The sequence below is a fragment of the Somniosus microcephalus genome, chromosome 13, assembly GCF_052327205.1.
Source record: "Somniosus microcephalus isolate GS21.2 chromosome 13, FLI_Smic_1.0, whole genome shotgun sequence".
In the NCBI taxonomy this organism is placed as follows: Eukaryota; Metazoa; Chordata; class Chondrichthyes; order Squaliformes; family Somniosidae; genus Somniosus; species Somniosus microcephalus.
This window is the reverse complement of record NC_140999.1, coordinates 89,318,176-89,345,594: the sequence shown is the minus strand read 5'-3', so window position 1 is coordinate 89,345,594 and position 27,419 is coordinate 89,318,176. Positions and strand designations below refer to the sequence as shown.

At 45.6% G+C, this 27,419-nt stretch overlaps 1 protein-coding gene across 1 annotated transcript in view; it reads right to left on the bottom strand.

Annotated features, from left to right (window-relative positions):
• LOC147108475 (uncharacterized) overlaps positions 1–27,419 on the bottom strand; it is a 113,345-nt gene that overhangs the window by 74,979 nt on the left and 10,947 nt on the right. The window contains exon 2 of the mRNA XM_086005120.1: positions 4,253–4,413. Within this exon, the coding sequence (XP_085861246.1) occupies positions 4,253–4,413 (161 nt within the window). The remainder of the gene's footprint in view (positions 1–4,252; positions 4,414–27,419) is intronic.

Genomic DNA, 27,419 nt, shown 5'->3' with positions numbered 1-27,419 from the left:
ACGGAATATTACGATGACTTGGTCTGCCCAGCTTGTGATGAAAACTCCCAAAGTGCAGAAATCAGGATGAAGCACTTAAAGTCTAAGGAACATAGGGAGATGGTGGCGCTACAGCTGGCAGCGGATAAGGGAGCCCCGAGAGTCTCCAAGAAGCAGAAAAGAAAAAGACGAAGCAGAAGACGATAACCATCTAAATCATTATCACTTCTATCAGATCATGCACGTGGGCCCTACGAAGGGGGCCAAATCAGTTGGAAAGTAGGAAAAATTACCAAGGCAGTCCAGCTGTTTGTAAAAGTCAGCACTGCTGGTTCAGCAGGACGGAAGTTCAAGCTGTTAAGCCAAGGGAAAGATTATTGGATGAGTCACGCTAGAAATGTGAACCGGCTACACCACAGAGATATTGTTCGGACCGAGTCAAGACCAGAGACTGAATCTGTGAACTGTTCCCGCAGAGACTGAATCTGTGAACTGTTTCCCGCAGAGACTATATCTGTGAATTGTTTTACATGAAGTTGATTATATGTTATGTTTAATGGGGAATAAGTATGTTGTAAGCTAAAAAGGGAGGATTGTAGTGTATGTACCCGTCTACCTTTAAGAGAACTATTGTATGTAACCGTTCACCTTTAAGAGAACTATTTTAGGTGTGGCACTACTTTGTTTGGCTTCTGTATACTGTAATACCGACGGTGACCACACCAGTATATAAGTGTTGTGTCAGGATTTATTGTGCAGATTCGCCCTGACCTTCGAATAGTAAAGTCCTGTTTTAAGTTACTCTGGTAGTCTGTGTATTAATTAACTAAACAACCCACAGGCTTTACATCTCTCAGTCTACCTATTATCAGTTAGCTGAGAGTCTCTCTACTGCAGAGTGCGTGGCCTGGTTTAGTTAAGAAGCAGAGACCCGGTTTCAGTTGAATGTGATGGGTCCTGTCTGAAGTGAAACTATTTGATTTAAGTTTCGATTCTTCAAAGGTCAGTGGTGACTTCCTGTTGGTGTAGTTTCCAGTTTGTGGTCTCTGGCCTGCTGTTTCCTTTCCTGTTTACCAGAAATCAGAAACGAATCCGATTCTACTGAACCCTCGCTCTCACGTGGAAAGTGAGCTTCATCTGTCCTGACCCGTTCCCAGGGTCCCCTTCACCGAACCTTGACATCCCCTTACCGATCCCCCGAGACCCCTCACCAAAACCTGAGACCCCCATACAGATCCCCCGAGACCCCTCACCTAACACTGAGACCCCCTTACCGATCCCCCGAGACCCCTCACCTAACCCTGAGACCCCCTTATTGATCCCGAGACCCCTCACCCGACCCTGAGACCCCCTCACCTGATCCCCAGGCCCCCCTCAGCTGATACCCAGATCCCCTCACCTGATCCCCAGATGCCCCTCACCTGATCCCCAGACTCCCCTCACCCGACCCTGTGACCCCCTCACTCGACCCTGAGACCCTCCTCACCCGATCCCCAGACCTCCTCTCACCCGATCCCAAGAGCCCCTCACCCGATACACAGACTCCCCTCACCCGACCCTGCGACCCCCTCACCCAATCCCCAGATCCCCTCACCCGACCCTGAGACCCCCTCACCCGATCCCCAGACTCCCCTCACCCGACCCTGAAACCCCCTCACCCAATCCCCAGATCCCCTCACCCGATCCCCAGACCCCCTCACCCGATCCCCAGACCCCCTCACCCGATCCCCAGACTCCCCTCACCCGATCCCCAGACCCCCTCACCCGATCCCCAGACCCCCTCACCTGACCCCCAGACTCCCCACACCTGATCCGCAGACTCCCCTCACCCGATCCGCAGACTCCCCTCACCCGATCCCCAGACCCCCTCACCCGATCCGCAGACTCCCCTCACCCGATCCCCAGACCCCCTCACCCGATCCGCAGACTCCCCTCACCCGATCCCCAGACCCCCTCACCTGACCCCCAGACTCCCCACACCTGATCCGCAGACTCCCCTCACCCGATCCCCAGACCCCCTCAACTGACCCCCAGACTCCCCACACCTGATCCGCAGACTCCCCTCACCCGATCCCCAGACCCCCTCACCTGACCCTGAGAACCCCTCACCCGATCCCCAGACTCCCCTCACCCGATCCCCAGACTCCCCTCACCCAATCCCCAGACCCCCTCACCCGATCCAAAATCTCCCCTCACCCGATCCCCAGAACCCCTCACCCGATCCCCAGACTCCCCTCACCCGATCCCCAGACCCCCTCACCCAATCCCCAGACTCCCTTCACCCGATCCCCAGACCCCCTCACCCAATCCCCAGACTCCCTTCACCTGGTCACCAGACCCCCTCACCCGATCCCCAGACTACACTCACCCAATCCCCAGATCCCCTCACCCGACCCTGAGACCCCCCTCACCCAATCTCCAGACCCCCTCACCCGATCCCCAGACCCCTCACCCGATCCCCAAACCCCCTCACCCGACCCTGAGACCCTCCTCACCCGATCCCCAGACCCCCTCGCCCGATCCCCGGACCCCCTCACCCGATCCCCAGACTCCCCTCCCCCGATCCCTGAGACCCCTTCACCCGATCCCCAGACTCCCCTCACCTGATCCCCAGACACTCCTCACCCGATCCCCAGACCCCCCCTCACCCGATCCCCAGGCCCCCTCACCCGATCCCCAGACCCCCTCACCCGATCCCCAGACCCCCTCACCCGACCCTGTGATCCCCTCACCCGATCCCCAGACCCCCCTCACCCGATCCCCAGACTCCCCTCACCCGATCCCCAGACCCCCTCACCCAATCCCCAGACTCCCCTCACCCGATCCCCAGACTTCCCTCACCCGATCCCCAGACCCCCCTCACCCGATCCCCAGACCCCCCTCACCCGATCCCCAGACTCCCCTCACCCGATCCCCAGACCCCCTCACCAGATCCCCAGACTCCCCTCACCCGATCCCCAGACCCCCTCACCCGATCCCCAGACCCCCCTCACCCGATCCCCAGACTCCCCTCACCCGATCCCCAGACCCACCTCACCCGATCCCCAGACCCCCTCACCCGATCCCCAGACCCCCCTCACCCGATCCCCAGACTCCCCTCACCCGATCCCCAGACCCCCCTCACCCAATCCCCAGACTCCCCTCACCCGATCCCTGGGACCCCTTCACCCGATCCCCAGACTCCCCTCACCCAATCCCTGAGACCCCCCTCACCCAATTCCCAGACCCCCTCACCCAATCCCCAGACTCCCCTCACCCAATCCCCAGATCCCCTCACCCGACCCTGAGACCCCCTCACCCGATCCCCAGACCCCCTCACCCGACCCTGAGACCCCTTCACCCGATCCCCAGACACCCCTCAACCGACCATGAGACCCCCTCACCCGATCCCCAGACTCCCATCACCCAATCCCCAGATCCCCTCACCCGACCCTAAGACCCCTCACCCAATCCCCAGACCCCCTCACCCGATCCCCAGACTCCCCTCACCCAATCCCCAGATCCCCTCACCTGACCCTGAGACCCGCTCACCCGATCCCCAGACTCCCCTCACCCAATCCCCAGATCCCCTCACCCGATCCCCAGACCCCCTCACCTGATCACCAGGCCCCCGCACCCGATCCCCAGACATCCTCACCCAATCCCCAGACCCCCTCACTTCATCCCCAGACACTCCTCACCCGATCCCCAGACCCCCTCACCCGATCCCCAGACAACACTCACCCAACCTTGAGACCCTCTCACCCGATCCTCCAGAGACCACTTACCAATCTCCCGACCCCCCTCACCCGACCCTGAGACCCCCTCACGCGACCCTGAGACCCTCTCACCCAATCGGCAGACCCCCTCACCCAATCCCCAGACCCCCCTCACCCGGTCCATATACTCCCTCACCCGATCCCCAGAACCTCACCCGATCCTGAGACCCCCTCAACCGACCCTGAAACCCCCTCACTCGATCCCAGACCCCTCACCCGAATCTGAGACTCCCTCACCCGATCCCAGACCCCCTCACCCAACCCTGAGACCCCCTCACCCGGACCTGATACCCCCTCACCAGCTCCCAGACACCACTTCACCCGATCATGACGGATCCACTCACAGTCATGGGAAACCTGTTCTTCAAATCACTTCTGTTCGGAACAAACATCCCGTCTAAACCACTGTCACACACCAATCCCACTGTCTAGACCAATGTCACCCACCAACCCCTCCGTCTAGACCACTGTCACCCACCAACCCCTCCGTCTAGACCAACAGCAGCAGTGCATACCTTGTACCAGCTGACAGCACGGTAGGTGTCGAGTTCCTTCCTGGCAGCTGTGCAGGGCAGTGTGGATGCGTCTGTGCACTGGGCTCTTATTGAGATCATTACTGAGTAGATGGCTGGTGTGACCCAGAGTAAGGAGACCACAGTCCACTGCTGAATGAGTACTGGGGAGAGAGAGAGAGAATAACGTCAGCTCAGGATAGAGAGAGAGAATAATGTCAGCTCAAGATAGAGAGAGAGATTAACGTCAGCTCAGGATAGAGAGAGAGAATAACGTCAGCTCAGGATAGAGAGAGAGAATAACGTCAGCTCAGGATAGAGAGAGAGAATACCGTCAGCTCAGGATAGAGAGAGAGAATAACGTCAGCTCAGGATAGAGAGAGAGAATAACGTCAGCTCAGGATAGAGAGAGAGAATAACGCCAGCTCAGGATAGAGAGAGAGAATAACGTCAGCTCAGGATAGAGATAGAGAATAACATCAGCTCAGGATGGAGAGAGAGAATATCATCAGCTCAGGATAGAGAGAGAGAATAACGTCAGCTCAGGATAGAGAGAGAGAATAACCTCAGCTTGAGATAGAGAGAGAGAATAACGTCAGCTCGAGATAGAGAGAGAGAATAACGTCAGCTCAGGATAGAGAGAGAGAATAACGTCAGCTCAGGATAGTGAGAGAGAATAACTTCAGCTCAGGATAGAGAGACAGAATAACGTCAGCTCAGAATAGAGGGAGAGAATAACGTCAGCTCGAGATAGAGAGAGAGAATAACGTCAGCTCGAGATAGAGAGAGAGAATAATGTCAACTCGAGATAGAGAGAGAGAATAACGTCAGCTCGAGATAGAGAGAGAGAATAACGTCAGCTCAGGATAGAGAGAGAATGTCACAACCTGAGGACTGTTTAAAATTAAGACTGTTTAAAATTAATATTGAACGTACCAAATGAAGTACAAAGACTGTTTAAAATTAATACTGTTTAAAAGTAATATTGTATGTACCCAACAAATGTCAAATCGATTGACACCTACAGAATGTTGGAAAACTGTACCTTTTTGCTATGTAAGCTTTGGCAATATGGTTCTCTGTAAACTTTCATGCCAATAAAGCATTTTAATTGGAATTGGAATTGGAATTGGAATAACGTCAGCTCAGGATAGAGAGAGAGAATAATGTCAGCTCGAGATAGAGAGAGAGAATAACGTCAGCTCAGGATAGAGAGAGAGAATAACCTCAGCTCAGAATAGAGAGAGAGAATATCGTCAGCTCGAGATAGAGAGAGAGAATAACGTCAGCTCGAGATAGAGAGAGAGAATAACGTCAGCTCAGGATAGAGAGAGAGAAAAACGTCAGCTCAGGATAGAGAGAGAGAATAACGTCAGCTCAGGATAGAGAGAGAGAATAATGTCAGCTCGAGATAGAGAGAGAGAATAACGTCAGCTCAGGATAGAGAGAGAGAATAACCTCAGCTCAGAATAGAGAGAGAGAATATCGTCAGCTCGAGATAGAGAGAGAGAATAACATCAGCTCAGGATAGAGAGAGAGAATAACGTCAGCTCAGGATAGAGAGAGAGAATAACGTCAGCTCAGGATAGAGAGAGCGAATATCATCAGCTCGAGATAGAGAGAGTGAATAACAGTTCAGTTTCAGTTCAGTTCAAATGCTTTATTGGCATGAAAGTTTACAGAGAACCATATTGCCAAAGCTTACATAGCAAAAAGGTACAGTTTTCCAACATTCTGTAGGTGTCAATCGATTTGACATTTGTTGGGTATATACAATATTACTTTTAAACAATATTAATTTTAAACAGTCTTTCTACTTCATTTGGTACGTTCAATATTAATTTTAAACAGTCTTACTTTTAAACAGTCCTCAGGTTGTGACATGTTGTTACATATTTAGCCCCAAGGTATGGTCTGTCTCCTTCTCCTAGGACTAATCTCAATTTTGACAGATCATCCAATTCCTTGAAATCTGGGGTTGTTTGGCTTAGCTTGTTGAATAATATGTTTCTTGATGTGTTGAATTTTTCGCATTTTAGGAGGAAATGCATTTCTGTTTCAACCTCGCCAGCCAGACATTGATCGCATATTCTATTCTCTCTAGGCTGCCAGGATTTCTTGTATCTGCCTTTTTCAATTTCCAGTTGGTGGTCGCTTAGTCTGTACCTGGTGAGGGTCTGTCTCTGTTTTGTGTCTCTGATGGTCGTGAGGTAGTCTGCCAGTTTATATTCTCTTTTTAGGGCCCGGTAACATTCTAATCTGCTTTGGCTTTCGGTTATTTTGTTCCAATGTTCCAGGTAGGTTTCTTTGCATTTTTTAATGATTTGGTTCACTCGGATTGGTGTTTGGACGGCTGTGTTGGTCTGGGGCTGGTCAGGGTCCGGCTGAGTACTTAGTTTCAGTAGCAGCTGACTCAGGGGACTCTTTTCTGGGTTTAGCTCTTGGGTCTGAAAGGCTTTGAAATGAAGGGTGTCTGGGGAGCTAGATTTGAGGTGATTTAGGAAGTTTAGTGCTCGTTTTTGGATGTTTATTATCAGTGGGTATCTGCCTAGTTCGGCTCTGCATGCATTTGTTGGCGTTTTTCTTTGGGTGCGAAGGATGCTTCGGCAGAATTCTGCATGTAGGGCTTCTATTGTGTGTTTTTCCCATTTAGTGTAGCTTTGGTGATTTAGCGGGCCCCATACTTCACTACCGTACAGTGCAATGGGCAGGATTATGCTGTCAAAAATTTTGAGCCAGATTTTGATTGGGATTTGGATGTTGTAGAATTTTCTTTTTATTGCATATAGGGCTCTTCGGGCTTTTTCTTTTAGTGCATTCACTGCTATGCTGAAGCTCCCTGATGCTGTAATAGTTAGACCAAGGTAGGTGTAGCTCATAGTGTGTCCTATAGTGGTATCACTGAGGGTAAACTGGTATTTGTTTTCCTGACATCTGGGTCTTTTCTGAAAAATCATGATGTTGGTTTTCTTTAGATTTACTGTTAGAGCCCAATTTTGGCAGTATTTGTCGAGTAGGTCTAGTTGTTGCTGTAATCCCTGTTCTGTGGGAGACAGCAGAACCAGGTCGTCCGCATAGAACAGGGACTTCACTTCTCCATCCAGGAGACGGAGACCTGGTGACTCGCTTTGCTCCAGCATGTCTGCTAATTCATTTATGTATATGTTGAACAGGGTCGGGCTCAAATTGCAGCCCTGCCGGACGCCTCTTCTCTGGGTGAAGAAATCGGTGCGTTTGTCTCCAATTTTGACCCCGCATTTGTTTTTCAGATACATTGATTTAATAAGGTCATAGACTTTGCCCCCTATTCCACACTGAAGAAGTTTATAATAGAGCCCTTCGTGCCATATAGAGTCAAAGGCTTTCTTGAAGTCGATGAAACAGGCGAATATTTTCCCATTTTTTGTTTGGTGTTTATGTTTTTCAATGAGGGTGTGAAGGGTATAGATATGGTCGGCGGTGCGGTGTTTTGGAAGAAAGCCTATTTGGTTTTTTCTGAGGATATTATGTTTGTTAAGAAAATCAAGTAATCTACTATTTAGAATACTGCAGAATAACTTCCCTAGACAACTGTTGACACAGATGCCGCGGTAGTTATTTGGGTCTGATTTGTTTCCGCTTTTATATATGGGGGAGATTAGTCCTTGGCACCAGATATCGGGAAAACAGCCTGAACGTAATATGATGTTGAATAATTTGAGTACCGCACCCTGCATCTCCATATTGCTGAACTTGAGCATTTCATTTTTGATGTTGTCTGGGCCACAGGCTTTCTTTAGGTGGAGAGATTTTGTTTTTGTGGCCATTTCTTTCCATGTGATTGGGGAGTCTAGAGGGTTTTGGTTGTCTTTGATTGTTGCTTCTAATGTGTGGAGTTTTTCTGTGACCTGATGTTGACTTGGGTTTGTTTCGTTTATTGGGATGTCTTTGTAGAGGTTTTCAAAATGTGTTCTCCAGATGTCGCCATCTTGGATTGGTAATGCTTGCAATTGTGTTGTACTCAGGTTATTCCACATTTCCCAGAATTGTTTTGGGTTGGTGGAGTTTTCAATTTCTTCTAGTATTTTGTGGGTATAGTTTTGTGTTTTGTTCCTAATGGTGTGTTTATATCTTTTGAGGGTTTCATTGTATCTAGTACGTAGGTCCGGATTGTTTGGTTGGCGATGCTTTTGGTTTGATATTTTTCTCAGGTCTTTTCTGGCATTTTTGCATTCGTGGTCAAACCATTTCTTATTTTTATTTTGTCTTTTGTGACTCTTCCTCTTCTGTTTCACGAGGTCGGCTTTTACAGCTGCCTCATGAAAGATCATATTTATATCCTCTATGGCCATGTTTACCCCATCTCTGGTGATCTCATATAGATTTTCTTTAAATTTTGAAATTTTACTTGTGAGATCAGGTGAATTTAGTGCTGTGATGAATTTATCTCCACTGTCTGGGGCCCATCTGTATGTCTGGTTTATTTTATGTAGCTTACTGGGTTCCTTTTTTGTGTCTGTAGTTTGGGCAGAAAGTTTAAGGTACACATTTATTTGGTTATGGTCTGAGAGGGGGGATTGCTGCCTGACAGTGAATGCGTTGATATCGCAGGGGTCCAGGTCAGTGATTGTATAATCCACCACACTAGACCCAAGAGTTGAGGAATATGTGAGTCTCCCTAAGGAGTCCCCTCTGAACCTACCGTTAACTATGTACAGGCCTAAGGCTCGGCAGAGTTGCACTACCTCCCTACCGCTTTTATTTATTTCACAATCGAGGTTGTTTCGGTTTGCGATGGCTGGTGTGACATATAGAGGGGTCTGGCCAAACACATGGTTGTTGCCCTGTGGGTCTATGAAGTCAGGTTCACATCCTGTCCTTGCATTTAGGTCCCCACATAGTAGCACCTTTCCTTGGGCCTGGAAATGGCTGATTTCCATGTGGAGAGTGTCAAATATCTCCTCTTCAAAATATGGCGATTCTATTGGAGGTATGTAGATCGCACATAAGTAAACATCGTTTTTTGCTATTCCTATATTTTTATCTAATTTTAGCCATACGTGTGATTTTCCCTGTTTTATCGGTGAGATGTGTTTGTTCAGTTCTCCTTTATACCACACCAGGATTCCCCCGGAGGTTCTGCCCTTGCGTGTCTTAATGTTCTTTACTGAAGGCACAATAATTTCATGGTACATTGGGGGACAGTGGGTCGGCATGTCCTTTTGGCACCATGTTTCTGTTAACACAATTATATCAATGTCTTTTATAGCTTTTAGGAATTCAGGGTCTGTACTCTTCATCCCAAAAGTTGAGGAGCGGAGGCCCTGGATATTCCAGCAGCTTATGTGGAAAGAACGCATTTATATAGTTCAATAAAACGAAATAAAATGGACCTATTTTGTGGGATGAGTGTGGAAACACTATTTTCTATACTGCTAAATGATGATTTAGTATAAATTTCATGAGGCATGCACATATATCTATCTAATAGTAGTAATAATACTGATAAGATAACAATAATGATAATGATAAATAACAATATTAATAATTTCTCCGGCTTTCTATCAGGCTGTTCAGCATCGTCATGATCTTTCTCAGTTCTTGGTCTACAGTCTGTGGTCTAGAGGGTGGTCTTGGGTCAGGTATAAAAGCACGGTTCTGTTGTTGGTTTTGTAAAGGGGGGTGGGGGACATTGGTGGTCCTGTTTGGGTTACGGCTCCCAATGGTAGAGGGGGTGGGAGGGCTGCGTCTTTTGGCAGTGTTTATGAGGTTTTTTGCAAAGACCCACATCCGCTGTTTGAGTAGATGTATTTTGTCATAGAGGTCCCTTGTGTTGATGTTTGGATGATGGGCCAGGTAGACGTTGGGGAAGACAGAACATCTCGTGTCGATCTCCCTGTTGGTGTTGTGGATTATATAGGCTGGGGTGTCCTTTCTGGGCAGTAGTGTGGAGATCACGATCCGCGCCTCGGGGAATTCCTTGCTGGCCTTTTCCGCCATCCTGCTCACTGCCCTAGCAGTGCCTTCCCGTAGGGTGCGTAGGTCGTTTGTGCCTGTGTGGATCACAAGCCATTTGGGGCTTCCAAGGGATTCTTTGTTCAGGATCTTCATTGCATGTTCTGTGTTGCTGCACCATTTTTTCAGGACTTGATGACCTGGGAACAGCCTCTGGGGGTCCAGAAACTTTCCGTTGGAGTCGGTCAGCAGGACCGCCTGAGGGGCTGGTTTTTCAGACTGGGTAGCAGTAGTCTGGGCAGGACTCGACTGATGGCTGGTTGTTGGCTGGGTTTCTGGGATATGTTATAACATCAGCTCAGGATAGAGAGAGAGAATAACGTCAGCTCGAGATCGAGAGAGAGAATAACATCAGCTCAGGATAGAGAGAGAGAAAAACGTCAGCTCAGGATAGAGAGAGAGAATAACGTCAGCTCAGGATAGAGAGAGCGAATATCATCAGCTCGAGATAGAGAGAGTGAATAACATCAGCTCAGGATAGAGAGAGAGAATAACGTCAGCTCAAGATCGAGAGAGAGATTAACGTCAGCTCGAGATAGAGAGAGAGAATAACGTCAGCTCAGGATAGAGAGAGAGAATAACATGAGCTCAGGATAGAGAGAGAGAATAACGTCAGCCCAGGATAGAGAGAGAGAATAACGTCACCTCGAAATAGAGCGATAGAATAACGTCAGCTCAGGATAGAGAGAGAGAATAACGTCAGCTGAGGATAGAGAGAGAGAACAACGTCAGCGCAGGATAGAGAGAGAGAATAATGTCAGCTCAAGATAGAGAGAGAGAATAACGTCAGCTCAGGATAGAGAGAGAGAATAACGTCAGCTGAGGATAGAGAGAGAATAACGTCAGCTCGAGATAAAGAGAGAGAATAATGTCAGCTCAGTATAGAGAGAGAGAATAACGTCAGCTCAGGATAGAGAGAGAGAATAACATCAGCTCCGGATAGAGAGAGAGAATAACGTCAGCTCGGATAGAGAGAGAAAATAACATCTGCTCAGGATAGAGAGAATAACGTCAGCTCAGGATAGAGAGAGAGAATAACGTCAGCTCGAGATAGAGAGAGAGAATAACGTCAGCTCAGGATAGAGAGAGAGAATAACATCAGCTCCGGATAGAGAGAGAGAATAACGTCAGCTCGGATAGAGAGAGAAAATAACATCTGCTCAGGATAGAGAGAATAACGTCAGCTCAGGATAGAGAGAGAGAATAACGTCAGCTCGAGATAGAGAGAGAGAATAACGTCAGCTCAGGATAGAGAGAGAGAATAACGTCAGCTCAGGATAGAGAGAGAGATTAACGTCAGCTCAGGAAAGAGACAGAGAATAACGTCAGCTCAAGATAGAGAGAGAGAATAGCGTCATCTCAGGATAGAGAGAGAGAATAACATCAGCTCAGCATAGAGAGAGAGAATAACAGCAGCTTGAGATAGATAGAGAGAATAACGTCAGCTCGCGATAGAGAGAGAGAATAACATCAGCTCGGGATAGAGAGAGAGAATAACGTCAGCTCAGGATAGAGAGAGAGAATAACGTCAGCTCGAGATAGATAGAGAGAATAACGTCAGCACGAGATAGAGAGAGAGAATAACGTTAGCTCGGGATAGAGGGAGAGAATAACATCAGCTCAGGATAGAGCGAGCGAATAACGTCAGCTCGAGATAGAGAGAGAGAATAAAATCAGCTCAGGATAGAGAGAGAGAATAACGTCAGCTCAGATTAGAGAGAGACAATATCGTCAGCTCGAGATAGAGAGAGAGAATAACGTCAGCTCGAGATAGAGAGAATAACATCAGCTCAGGATAGAGAGAGAGAATAACGTCAGCTCGAGATAGAGAGAGAGAATAACGTCAGCTCAGGATAGAGAGAGAGAAAAACGTCAGCTCAGGATAGAGAGAGAGAATAACGTCAGCTCAGGATAGAGAGAGAGAATAACGTCAGCTCAGGATAGAGAGAGAGAATAACGTCAGCTCAGGACAGAGAGAGAGAATAACGTCAGCTTGAGTTAGATAGGGAGAATAACGTCAGCTCGCGATAGAGAGAGAGAATAACATCAGCTCGGGATAGAGAGAGAGAATAACATCAGCTCAGGATAGAGAGGGCGAATAACGTCAGCTCAGGATAGAGAGAGAGAATAACGTCAGCTCGAGATAGATAGAGAGAATAACGTCAGCTCGAGATAGAGAGAGAGAATAACGTTAGCTCGGGATAGAGGGAGAGAATAACGTCAGCTCAGGATAGAGCGAGCGAATAACGTCAGCTCGAGATAGAGAGAGAGAATAAAATCAGCTCAGGATAGAGTGAGAGAATAACGTCAGCTCGAGGTAGAGAGAGAGGATAACGTCAGCTCGAGATAGAGAGAGAGAATAACGTCAGCTCGAGATAGAGAGAGAGAATAACATCAGCTCAGGATAGAGAGAGAGAATAACGTCAGCTCGAGGTTGAGAGAGAGGATAACGTCAGCTCGAGATAGAGAGAGAGAATAACGTCAGCTCGAGATAGAGAGAGAGAATAACATCAGCTCAGGATAGAGAGAGAGAATAACGTCAGCTCGAGATAGAGAGAGAGAATAACATCAGCTCAGGATAGAGAGAGAGAATAACGTCTGCTCAGGACAGAGAGAGAGAATAAAGTCACCTCAGGATAGAGAGAGAGAATAACGTCAGCACAGCATAGAGAGAGAGAATAACATCAGCTTGAGCTAGATAGAGAGAATAACGTCAGCTCGAGATAGAGAGAGAGAATAACGTCAGCTCAGGATAGAGAGAGAGAATAACGTCAGCTCGAGATAGAGAGAGAATAACGTCAGCTCAGGATAGAGAGAGAGAATAATGTCAGCTCGGGATAGAGAGAGAGAATAACGTCAGCTCAGGATAGAGAGAGAGAATAACATCAGCTCAGGATAGAGAGAGAGAATAACGTCAGCTCAGGATAGAGAGAGAGAATAACGTCAGCTCGAGATAGAGAGAGAGAATAACTTCAGCTCAGGATAGAGAGAGAAAATAACGTCAGCTCAGGATAAAGGGGGAGAATAACGTCAGCTCATGATAGAGAGAGAGAATAACATGAGCTCAGGATAGAGAGAGAGAATAACGTCAGCCCAGGATAGAGAGAGAGAATAACGTCACCTCGAAATAGAGAGAGACAATAACGTCAGCTCAGGATAGAGAGATAGAATAACGTCAGCTCAGGATAGAGAGAGAGAAAAACGTCAGCTCAGGATAGAGAGAGAGAAAAACGTCAGCTCAGGATAGAGAGAGAGAATAACGTCAGCTCAAGATAGAGAGAGAGAATAACGTCAGCTCAGGATAGAGAGTGAGAATAACGTCAACTCGAGATAGAGAGAGAGAACAATGTCAGCTCAGGATAGAGAGATAGAATAACGTCAGCTCAGGATGGAGAGAGAAAATAACGTCAGCTCAGGATATAGAGAGAGAGTAACGTCAGCTCAGGATAGAGAGTGAGAATAACGTCAGCTCGGATAGAGAGAGAAAATAACATCAGCTCAGGATATAGAGAGAGAGCAACGTCAGCTCAGGATAGAGAGAGAGAATAACGTCAGCTCGAGATAGAGAGAGAGAATAACGTCAGCTCAGGATAGAGAGAGAGAATAACGTCAGCTCAGGATAGAGAGAGAGAATAATGTCAGCTCAGGAAAGAGAGAGAGAATAACATCAGCTCAAGATAGAGAGAGAGAATAGCGTCAGCTCAGGATAGAGAGAGAGAATAACATCAGCTCAGGATAGAGAGAGAGAATAACGTCAGCTCAGGATAGAGAGAGAGAATAACGTTAGCTCGGGATAAAGGGAGAGAATAACGTCAGCTCAGGATAGAGCGAGCGAATAACGTCAGCTCGAGATAGAGAGAGAGAATAAAATCAGCTCAGGATAGAGAGAGAGAATAACGTCAGCTCAGAATAGAGAGAGAGAATATCGTCAGCTCGAGATAGAGAGAGAGAATAACGTCAGCTCGAGATAGAGAGAGAGAATAACATCAGCTCAGGATAGAGAGAGAGAATAACGTCAGCTCGAGATAGAGAGAGAGAATAACATCAGCTCAGGATAGAGAGAGAGAATAACGTCAGCTCAGGATAGAGGGAGAGAAAAACGTCAGCTCAGGATAGAGAGAGAGAATAATGTCAGCTCGAGATAGAGAGAGAGAATAACGTCAGCTCAGGATAGAGAGAGAGAATAACGTCAGCTCGGGATAGAGAGAGAGAATAACGTCGGCTCAGGATAGAGAGAGAGAATAACATCAGCTCAGGATAGAGAGAGAGAATAACGTCAGCTCAGGATAGAGAGAGAGAATAACGTCAGCTCAGGATAGAGGGGGAGAATAACGTCAGCTCATGATAGAGAGAGAGAATAACATGAGCTCAGGATAGAGAGAGAGAATAACGTCAGCCCAGGATAGAGAGAGAGAATAACGTCACCTCGAAATAGAGAGAGACAATAACGTCAGCTCAGGATAGAGAGATAGAATAACAACCAGCTCAGAATAGAGAGAGAGAATAACATCAGCTCAGGATAGAGAGAGAGAATAACGTCAGCTCAGGATAGAGAGAGAGAAAAACATCAGCTCAGGATAGAGAGAGAGAATGACGATGCTGAACAGCCTGATAGAAAGCCGGAGAAATTATTAATATTGTTATTTATCATTATCATTATTGTTATCTTATCAGTATTATTACTACTATTAGATAGATATATGTGCATGCCTCATGAAATTTATACTAAATCATCATTTAGCATTATAGAAAATAGTGTTTCCACACTCATCCCACAAAATAGGTCCATTTTATTTCGTTTTATTGAACTATATAAATGCGTTCTTTCCACATAAGCTGCTGGAATATCCAGGGCCTCCGCTCCTCAACTTTTGGGATGAAGAGTACAGACCCTGAATTCCTAAAAGCTATAAAAGACATTGATATAATTGTGTTAACAGAAACATGGTGCCAAAAGGACATGCCGACCCACTGTCCCCCAATGTACCATGAAATTATTGTGCCTTCAGTAAAGAACATTAAGACACGCAAGGGCAGAACCTCCGGGGGAATCCTGGTGTGGTATAAAGGAGAACTGAACAAACACATCTCACCGATAAAACAGGGAAAATCACACGTATGGCTAAAATTAGATAAAAATATAGGAATAGAAAAAAACGATGTTTACTTATGTGCGATCTACATACCTCCAATAGAATCGCCATATTTTGAAGAGGAGATATTTGACACTCTCCACATGGAAATCAGCCATTTCCAGGCCCAAGGAAAGGTGCTACTATGTGGGGACCTAAATGCAAGGACAGGATGTGAACCTGACTTCATAGACCCACAGGGCAACAACCATGTGTTTGGCCAGACCCCTCTATATGTCACACCAGCCATCGCAAACCGAAACAACCTCGATTGTGAAATAAATAAAAGCGGTAGGGAGGTAGTGCAACTCTGCCGAGCCTTAGGCCTGTACATAGTTAACGGTAGGTTCAGAGGGGACTCCTTAGGGAGACTCACATATTCCTCAACTCTTGGGTCTAGTGTGGTGGATTATACAATCACTGACCTGGACCCCTGCGATATCAACGCATTCACTGTCAGGCAGCAATCCCCCCTCTCAGACCATAACCAAATAAATGTGTACCTTAAACTTTCTGCCCAAACTACAGACACAAAAAAGGAACCCAGTAAGCTACATAAAATAAACCAGACATACAGATGGGCCCCAGACAGTGGAGATAAATTCATCACAGCACTAAATTCACCTGATCTCACAAGTAAAATTTCAAAATTTAAAGAAAATCTATATGAGATCACCAGAGATGGGGTAAACATGGCCATAGAGGATATAAATATGATCTTTCATGAGGCAGCTGTAAAAGCCGACCTCGTGAAACAGAAGAGGAAGAGTCACAAAAGACAAAATAAAAATAAGAAATGGTTTGACCACGAATGCAAAAATGCCAGAAAAGACCTGAGAAAAATATCAAACCAAAAGCATCGCCAACCAAACAATCCGGACCTACGTACTAGATACAATGAAACCCTCAAAAGATATAAACACACCATTAGGAACAAAACACAAAACTATACCCACAAAATACTAGAAGAAATTGAAAACTCCACCAACCCAAAACAATTCTGGGAAATGTGGAATAACCTGAGTACAACACAATTGCAAGCATTACCAATCCAAGATGGCGACATCTGGAGAACACATTTTGAAAACCTCTACAAAGACATCCCAATAAACGAAACAAACCCAAGTCAACATCAGGTCACAGAAAAACTCCACACATTAGAAGCAACAATCAAAGACAACCAAAACCCTCTAGACTCCCCAATCACATGGAAAGAAATGGCCACAAAAACAAAATCTCTCCACCTAAAGAAAGCCTGTGGCCCAGACAACATCAAAAATGAAATGCTCAAGTTCAGCAATATGGAGATGCAGGGTGCGGTACTCAAATTATTCAACATCATATTACGTTCAGGCTGTTTTCCCGATATCTGGTGCCAAGGACTAATCTCCCCCATATATAAAAGCGGAAACAAATCAGACCCAAATAACTACCGCGGCATCTGTGTCAACAGTTGTCTAGGGAAGTTATTCTGCAGTATTCTAAATAGTAGATTACTTGATTTTCTTAACAAACATAATATCCTCAGAAAAAACCAAATAGGCTTTCTTCCAAAACACCGCACCGCCGACCATATCTATACCCTTCACACCCTCATTGAAAAACATATACACCAAACAAAAAATGGGAAAATATTCGCCTGTTTCATCGACTTCAAGAAAGCCTTTGACTCTATATGGCACGAAGGGCTCTATTATAAACTTCTTCAATGTGGAATAGGGGGCAAAGTCTATGACCTTATTAAATCAATGTATCTGAAAAACAAATGCGGGGTCAAAATTGGAGACAAACGCACCGATTTCTTCACCCAGAGAAGAGGCGTCCGGCAGGGCTGCAATTTGAGCCCGACCCTGTTCAACATATACATAAATGAATTAGCAGACATGCTGGAGCAAAGCGAGTCACCAGGTCTCCGTCTCCTAGATGGAGAAGTGAAATCCCTGTTCTATGCGGACGACCTGGTTCTGCTGTCTCCCACAGAACAGGGATTACAGCAACAACTAGACCTACTCGACAAATACTGCCAAAATTGGGCTCTAACAGTAAATCTAAAGAAAACCAACATCATGATTTTTCAAAAAAGGCCCAGATGTCAGGAAAACAAATACCAGTTTACCCTCAGTGATACCACTATAGGACACACTATGAGCTACACCTACCTTGGTCTAACTATTACAGCATCAGGGAGCTTCAGCATAGCAGTGAATGCACTAAAAGAAAAAGCCCGAAGAGCCCTATATGCAATAAAAAGAAAATTCTACAACATCCAAATCCCAATCAAAATCTGGCTCAAAATATTTGACAGCATAATCCTGCCCATTGCACTGTACGGTAGTGAAGTATGGGGCCCGCTAAATCACCAAAGCTACACTAAATGGGAAAAACATACAATAGAAGCCCTACATGCAGAATTCTGCCGAAGCATCCTTCGCACCCAAAGGAAAACGCCAACAAATGCATGCAGAGCCGAACTAGGCAGATACCCACTGATAATAAACATCCAAAAACGAGCACTAAACTTCCTAAATCACCTCAAATCTAGCTCCCCAGACACCCTTCATTTCAAAGCCTTTCAGACCCAAGAGCTAAACCCAGAAAAGAGTCCCCTGAGTCAGCTGCTACGGAAACTAAGTACTCAGCCGGACCCTGACCAGCCCCAGACCAACACAGCCGCCCAAACACCAATCCGAGTGAACCAAATCATTAAAAAATGCAAAGAAACCTACCTGGAACATTGGAACAAAATAACCGAAAGCCAAAGCAGATTAGAATGTTACCGGGCCCTAAAAAGAGAATATAAACTGGCAGACTACCTCACGACCATCAGAGACACAAAACAGAGACAGACCCTCACCAGGTACAGACTAAGCGACCACCAACTGGAAATTGAAAAAGGCAGATACAAGAAATCCTGGCAGCCTAGAGAGAATAGAATATGCGATCAATGTCTGGCTGGCGAGGTTGAAACAGAAATGCATTTCCTCCTAAAATGCGAAAAATTCAACACATCAAGAAACATATTATTCAACAAGCTAAGCCAAACAACCCCAGATTTCAAGGAATTGGATGATCTGTCAAAATTGAGATTAGTCCTAGGAGAAGGAGACAGACCATACCTTGGGGCCAAATATGTAACAACATGTCACAACCTGAGGACTGTTTAAAATTAAGACTGTTTAAAATTAATATTGAACGTACCAAATGAAGTACAAAGACTGTTTAAAATTAATATTGTTTAAAAGTAATATTGTATGTACCCAACAAATGTCAAATCGATTGACACCTACAGAATGTTGGAAAACTGTACCTTTTTGCTATGTAAGCTTTGGCAATATGGTTCTCTGTAAACTTTCATGCCAATAAAGCATTTTAATTGGAATTGGAATTGGATAATTGGAATTGGAGAATAACGTCAGCTCAAGATAGAGAGAGAGAATAACGTCAGCTCAGGATAGAGAGTGAGAATAACGTCAACTCGAGATAGAGAGAGAGAACAATGTCAGCTCAAGATAGAGAGACAGAGTAACTTCAGCTCAGGATAGAGAGAGAGAATAACGTCAGCTCAGGATAGAGAGAGAGAATAACGTCAGCTCAGGATAGAGAGTGAGAATAACGTCAACTCGAGATAGAGAGAGAGAACAATGTCAGCTCAGTATAGAGAGAGAGAATAACGTCAGCTCAGGATAGAGAGAGAGAATAACGTCAGCTCAGGATAGAGAGAGAGAATAACGTCAGCTCAGGATAGAGAGAGAGAATAACGTCAGCTCGAGATAGAGAGAGAGAATAACGTCAGCTCAGGATAGAGAGAGAGAATACCGTCAGCACAGGAGAGAGAGAGAGAATAATGTCAGCTCAGGAAAGAGAGAGAGAATAACGTCAGCTCAAGATAGAGAGAGAGAATAGCGTCAGCTCAGGATAGAGAGAGAGAATAACATCAGCTCAGGATAGAGAGAGAGAATAACGTCAGCTCGAGATAGAGAGAGAGATTAACGTCAGCTCGAGATAGAGAGAGAGGATAACGACAGCTCAGGATAGAGAGAGAGAATAACGTCAGCTCAGGATAGAGAGAGAGAATAACGTCAGCTCAGGATAGAGAGAGAGAATAACGTCAGCTCAGGATAGAGAGAGAGAATAACGTCAGCTCAGGACAGAGAGAGAGAATAATGTCAGCTCAGGATAGAGGGAGAGAAAAACGTCAGCTCAGGATAGAGCGAGCGAATAACGTCAGCTCGAGATAGAGAGAGAGAATAAAATCAGCTCAGGATAGAGAGAGAGAATAACGTCAGCTCAGAAAAGAGAGAGAGAATATCGTCAGCTCGAGATAGAGAGAGAGAATAACGTCAGCTCGAGATAGAGAGAGAGAATAACATCAGCTCAGGATAGAGAGAGAGAATAACATCAGCTCGAGATAGAGAGAGAGAATAACATCAGCTCAGGATAGAGAGAATAACGTCAGCTCAGGATAGAGGGAGAGAAAAACGTCAGCTCAGGATAGAGAGAGAGAATAACGTCAGCTCGAGATAGAGAGAGAGAATAACATCAGCTCAGGATAGAGAGAGAGAATAACGTCAGCTCAGGATAGAGAGAATAACGTCAGCCCAGGATAGAGAGAGAGAATAACGTCACCTCGAAATAGAGAGAGAGAATAACGTCAGCTCAGGATAGAGAGATAGAATAACGTCAGCTCAGGATAGAGAGAGAGAATAACGTCAGCTCAGGATAGAGAGAGAGAACAACATCAGCGCAGGATAGAGAGAGAGAATAATGTCAGCTCAAGATAGAGAGAGAGAATAACGTCAGCTCAGGATAGAGAGTGAGAATAACGTCAACTCGAGATAGAGAGAGAGAACAATGTCAGCTCAGGATAGAGAGATAGAATGACGTCAGCTCAGGATAGAGAGAGAGAATAACGTCAGCTCAGGATAGAGAGAGAGAACAACGTCAGCTAAGGATAGAGAGAGAGAATAACGTCAGCTCAAGATAGAGAGAGAGAATAAAGTCAGCTCAGGATAGAGAGAGAGAATAACGTCAGCTCGAGATAGAGAGAGAGATTAACGTCAGCTCGAGATAGAGAGAGAGAATAACGTCAGCTCAGGACAGAGAGAGAGAATAACGTCAGCTCAGGATAGAGAGAGAGAATAACGTCAGCTCAGGATAGAGAGATAGAATAACGTCGGCTCAGGATAGAGAGAGAGAATAACGTCAGCTCAGGACAGAGAGAGAGAAAAATGCCAGCTCAGGATAGAGAGAGAGAATAACGTCAGCTCAAGATAGAGAGAGAGAATAACATCAGCTCAGGATAGAGACAGAGAATAACGTCAGCTCAGGATAGAGCGAGAGAATAACATCAGCTTGAGATAGATAGAGAGAATAACGTCAGCTCGCGATAGAGAGAGAGAATAACATCAGCTCGGGATAGAGAGAGAGAATAACATCAGCTCAGGATAGAGAGGGCGAATAACGTCAGCTCAGGATAGAGAGAGAGAATAACGTCAGCTCGAGATAGATAGAGAGAATAACGTCAGCTCGGGATAGAGAGAGAGAATAACGTTAGCTCGGGATAGAGGGAGAGAATAACGTCAGCTCAGGATAGAGCGAGCGAATAACGTCAGCTCGAGATAGAGAGAGAGAATAAAATCAGCTCAGGATAGAGAGAGAGTATAACGTCAGCTCAGAATAGAGAGAGAGAATATCGTCAGCTCGAGATAGAGAGAGAGAATAACGTCAGCTCGAGATAGAGAGAGAGAATAACATCAGCTCAGGATAGAGAGAGAGAATAACGTCAGCTCAGGATAGAGGGAGAGAAAAACATCAGCTCAGGATAGAGAGAGAGAATAACGTCAGCTTGAGATAGAGAGAGAGAATAACGTCAGCTCAGGATAGAGAGAGAGAATAACGTCAGCTCAGGATAGAGAAAGAGAAAAACGTCAGCTCAGGATAGAGAGAGAGAATAAAATCAGCTCGAGATAGAGAGAGAGAATAACGTCAGCTCAGGATAGAGAGAGAGAATAACGTCAGCTGAGGATAGAGAGAGAATAACGTCAGCTCGAGATAAAGAGAGAGAATAATGTCAGCTCAGGATAGAGAGAGAGAATAACGTCAGCTCAGGATAGGGAGAGAGATTAACGTCAGCTCAGGATAGAGAGAGAGAAGAACGTCAGCTCAGGATAGGGAGAGAGATTAACGTCAGCTCAGGATAGAGAGAGAGAATAACGTCAGCTTAGGATAGAGAGAGAGAATAACATCAGCTCGAGATAGAGAGAGAGAATAACGTCAGCTCGGGATAGAGAGAGAGAATAACGTCAGCTCGAGATAGAGAGAGAGAATAACGTCAGCTCAGGACAGAGAGAGAGAATAACGTCAGCTCCGGATAGAGAGAGAGAATAACGTCAGCTCGAGATACAGAGAGAGAAAAACGTCAGCTCAGGATAGAGAGAGAGAATAACGTCACCTCAAGATAGAGAGATAGAATAACATCAGCTCAGGATAGAGAGATAGAATAACGTCAGCTCAGGAAAGATAGAGAGAATAACGTCAGCTTAGGATAGAGAGAGAATAACATCACCTCAAGATAGAGAGATAGAATAACGTCAGCTCAGGATAGAGAGATAGAATAACGTCAGCTCAGGATAGAGAGAGAGAATAACGTCAGCTCAGGAGAGAGAGAGAGAGCAACGTCAGCTCAGGATAGAGAGAGAGAATAACCTCAGCTCAAGATAGAGAGAGAGAATAACATCAGCTCAGGATAGAGAGAGAGAATTACGTCAGCTCAGGATAGAGAGAGAGAATAACGTCAGCTCTGGATAGAGAGAGAGAATAACGTCAGCTCAGGATAAAGAGAGAGAATAACATCAGCACATGATAGGGAGAATAACGTCAGCTCAGGATACAGAGAGAGAATAACGTCAGCTCGAGATAGAGAGAGAGAATAACATCAGATCGAGATAGAGAGAGAGAATAACGTCAGCTCAGGATAGAGAGAGAGAATAACGTGAGCTCAGGATAGAGAGAGAGAACAACGTCAGCTCAGGATAGAGAGAGGGAATAACATCAGCTCAAGATAGAGAGAGAATAACATCAGCTCAGGATAGAGAGAGAGAATAACGTCAGCTCAGGATAGAGAGAGAGAATAACGTCAGCCCTGGATAGAGAGAGAGAATAACGTCAGCTCAGGATACAGAGAGAGAATAACGTCAGCTCCAGATAGAGAGAGCGGTTAACGTCAGCTCAGGATAGAGAGAGAGAATAACGTCAGCTCAGGATAGAGAGAGAGAATAACGTCAGCTCAGGATAGAGAGAGAGAATAACGTCAGCTCAGGATAGAGAGAGAGAAAATAACATCACATCGAGATAGAGAGAGAGAATTACATCAGCTCGAGATTGAGAGAGAGAATAACGTCAGCTCAGGATAGAGAGAGAGAATAACGTCAGCTCAGGATAGAGAGAGAGAATAACGTCAGCTCAGGATAGAGAGAGAGAATAACCTCAGCACGAGATAGAGAGAGAGAATAACGTCAGCTCAGGATAGAGAGAGAGAATAACGACAGTTCAGGATAGAGAGTGAGAATCACGTCAGCTCAGGATAGAGAGAGAGAATAACGTCAGCTCAGGATAGAGAGAGAGAATAACATCAGCTCAGGATAGAGAGAGAGAATAATGTCAGCTCAGGATAGAGAGAGAGAATAACGTCAGCTCGAGATAGAGAGAGAGAATATCGTCCGCTCGAGATAGAGATTGAGAATAACGTCAGCTCAGGATAGAGAGAGAGATTAACGTCAGCTCATGATAGAGAGAGAGAATAACATCAGCTCGAGATAGAGAGAGAGAATAACGTCAGCTCGGGATAGAGAGAGAGAATAACGTCAGCTCGAGATAGAGAGAGAGAATAACGTTAGCTCGAGATAGAGAGAGAGAATAACATCAGCTCCGGATAGAGAGAGAGAATAACGTCAGCTCAGGATAGAGAGGGAGAATAACATCAGCTCACAATAGAGAGAGAGAATAACGTCAGCTCAGGATAGAGAGAGAGAATAACGACAGCTCGAGATAGAGAGAGAGAATAACGTCAGCTCAGGATAGAGAGATAGAATAATGTCAGCTCAGGAAAGATAGAGAGAATAACGTCAGCTCAGGATAGAGAGAGAATAACGTCACCTCAAGATAGAGAGATAGAATAACGTCAGCTCAGGATAGAGAGATAGAATAACGTCAGCTCCAGATAGAGAGAGCGATTAACGTCAGCTCAGGATAGAGAGAGAGAATAACGTCAGCTCAGGATAGGGAGAGAGAATAACGTCAGCTCAGGATACAGAGAGAGAATAACGTCAGCTCCAGATAGAGAGAACGATTAACGTCAGCTCAGGATAGAGAGAGAGAATAACGTCAGCTCAGGATAGAGAGAGAGAATAACGTCAGCTCAGGATAGAGAGAGAGAATCACGTCAGCTCAGGATAGAGAGAGAGAAAATAACATCACATCGAGATAGAGAGAGAGAATTACATCAGCTCGAGATTGAGAGAGAGAATAACGTCAGCTCAGGATAGAGAGAGAGAATAACCTCAGCACGAGATAGAGAGAGAGAATAACGTCAGCTCAGGATAGAGAGAGAGAATAACGACAGTTCAGGATAGACAGTGAGAAGCACGTCAGCTCAGGATAGAGAGAGAGAATAACGTCAGCTCAGGATAGAGAGAGAGAATAACATCAGCTCAGGATAGAGAGAGAGAATAATGTCAGCTCAGGATAGAGAGCGAGAATAACGTCAGCTCGAGATAGAGAGAGAGAATATCGTCCGCTCGAGATAGAGATTGAGAATAACGTCAGCTCAGGATAGAGAGAGAGATTAACGTCAGCTCATGATAGAGAGAGAGAATAACATCAGCTCGAGATAGAGAGAGAGAATAACGTCAGCTCGGGATAGAGAGAGAGAATAACGTCAGCTCGAGATAGAGAGAGAGAATAACGTCAGCTCAGGTCAGAGAGAGAGAATAACGTCAGCTCCGGATAGAGAGAGAGAATAACGTCAGCTCCGGATAGAGAGAGAGAATAACGTCCGCTCGAGATAGAGAGAGAGAAAACATCAGCTCCGGATAGAGAGAGAGAATAACGTCAGCTCAGGATAGAGAGGGAGAATAACATCAGCTCACAATAGAGAGAGAGAATAACGTCAGCTCAGGATAGAGAGAGAGAATAACGTCAGCTCGAGATAGAGAGAGAGAATAACGTCAGCTCAGGATAGAGAGATAGAATAACGTCAGCTCAGGAAAGATAGAGAGAATAACGTCAGCTCAGGATAGAGAGAGAATAACATCACCTCAAGATAGAGAGATAGAATAACGTCAGCTCAGGATAGAGAGATAGAATAACGTCAGCTCAGGATAGAGAGAGAGAATAAATTCAGCTCAGGATAGAGAGAGAGAGCAACGTCAGCTCAGGATAGAGAGAGAGAATAACGTCAGCTCAAGATAGAGAGAGAGAATAACGTCAGCTCAGGATAGAGAGAGAGAATAACGTCAGCTCAGGATAGAGAGAGAGAATAACGTCAGCTCTGGATAGAGAGAGAGAATAACGTCAGCTCAGGATAGAGAGAGGGAATAACGCCAGCTCAGGATAGCGAGAGAGAATAACATCAGCACATGATAGAGAGAATAACGTCAGCTCAGGCTACAGGGAGAGAATAACGTCAGCTCGAGATAGAGAGAGAGAATAACGTCAGCTCAGGATAGAGAGAGAGAATAACGCCAGCTCAGGATAGAGAGAGAGAATAACGTCAGCTCCGGATAGAGAGAGCGAATAACGTCAGCTCAGAATAGAGAGAGAAAATAACATCAGCTCAGGATAGAGAGAATAACGTCAGCTCAGGATGGAGAGAGAGTATAATGTCAGCTCGAGATAGAGAGAGAGAATAACGTTAGCTCTGGATAGAGAGAGAGAATAACACCAGCTCTGGATAGAGAGAGAGAATAACGTCAGCTCAGGATAGAGAGAGAGAATAACGTCAGCTCAGGATAGAGAGAGAATAACATCAGCTCAGGATAGAGAGAGTGAATAACATCAGTTCGAGATAGAGAGAGAGAATATCGTCAGCTCGAGATAGGGATTGTGAATAACGTCAGCTTGTGATAGAGAGAGAGATTAACTTCAGCTCAGGATAGAGAGAGAGAATAACATCAGCTCGAGATCGAGAGAGAGAATAACGTCAGCTCGGGATAGAGAGAGAGAATAACGTCAGCTCGAGATAGAGTGAGAGAATAACGTCAGCTCGAGATAGAGAGAGAGAATAATGTCAGCTCAGAATAGAGAGAGAGAATAACGTTAGCTCCGGAAAGAGAGAGAGAATAACATCAGCTCCGGATAGAGAGAGTGAATAACGTCAGCTCAGGATAGAGAGGGAGAATAACATCAGCTCTAGATAGAGAGAGAGAATAACGTCAGCTCAGGATAGAGAGAGAGAACAACGTCACCTCGAGATAGAGAGAGAGAATAACATCAGCTCGAGATAGAGAGAGAGAATAATGTCAGCTCAGTATAGAGAGAGAGAATAACGTCAGCTCAGGATAGAGAGAGTGAATAACATCAGTTCGAGATAGAGAGAGAGAATATCGTCAGCTCGAGATAGGGATTGTGAATAACGTCAGCTTGTGATAGAGAGAGAGATTAACTTCAGCTCAGGATAGAGAGAGAGAATAACATCAGCTCGAGATCGAGAGAGAGAATAACGTCAGCTCGGGATAGAGAGAGAGAATAACGTCAGCTCGAGATAGAGTGAGAGAATAACGTCAGCTCAGGACAGAGAGAGAGAATAACGTTAGCTCCGGAAAGAGAGAGAGAATAACATCAGCTCCGGATAGAGAGAGTGAATAACGTCAGCTCGAGATACGTAGAGAGAATAACGTCAGCTCCGGATAGAGAGAGAGAATAACGTCAGCTCAGGATAGAGAGGGAGAATAACATCTGCTCTAGATAGAGAGAGAGAATAACGTCAGCTCAGGATAGAGAGAGAGAATAACGTCACCTCGAGATAGAGAGATAGAATAATGTCAGCTCAGGGTAGAGAGAGAGAGCAATGTCAGCTCAGGATAGAGAGAGAGAATAACGTCAGCTCAAGATAGAGAGAGAGAATAACGTCAGCTCAGGATAGAGAGAGAGAATAACGTCAGCTCTGGATAGAGAGAGAGAATAACATCAGCTCAGGATAGAGAGAGAGAATAATGTCAGCTCCGGATAGAGGGAGAGAATAACGTCAGCTCAGGATAGCGAGAGAGAATAACGTCAGCTCGAGATAGGGAGAGAGAATAACGTCAGCTCGAGATAGAGATAGAGAATAACGTCAGCTCAGGATAGAGTGAGAGAATAACGTCAGCTCTGGATAGAGAGAGAGAATAACGTCAGCTCAGGATAACGAGAGAGAATAACATCAGCACATGATAGGGAGAATAACGTCAGCTCAGGATACAGGGAGAGAATAACGTCAGCTCGAGATAGAGAGAGAGAATAACATCAGATCGAGATAGAGAGAGAGAATAACGTCAGCTCAGGATAGAGAGAGAGAATAACGTGAGCTCAGGATAGAGAGAGAGAACAACGTCAGCTCAGGATAGAGAGAGGGAATAACATCAGCTCAAGATAGAGAGAGAATAACGTCAGCTCAGGATAGAGAGAGAGAATAACGTCAGCCCTGGATAGAGAGAGAGAATAACGTCAGCTCAGGATAATGAGAGAGAATAACGTCAGCTCCAGATAGAGAGAGCGATTAACGTCAGCTCAGGATAGAGAGAGAGAATAACGTCAGCTCAGGATACAGAGAGAGAATAACGTCAGCTCAGGATAGAGAGAGAGAATAACGTCAGCTCAGGATAGAGAGAGAATAACATCAGCTCAGGATAGAGAGAGAATAACATCAGTTCGGGATAGAGAGAGAGAATAACGTCAGCTCGAGATAGAGAGAGAGAATAACGTCAGCTCGAGATAGAGAGAGAATAACGTCAGCTCAGGACAGAGAGAGAGAATAACGTCAGCTCGGGATAGAGAGAGAGAATAACGTC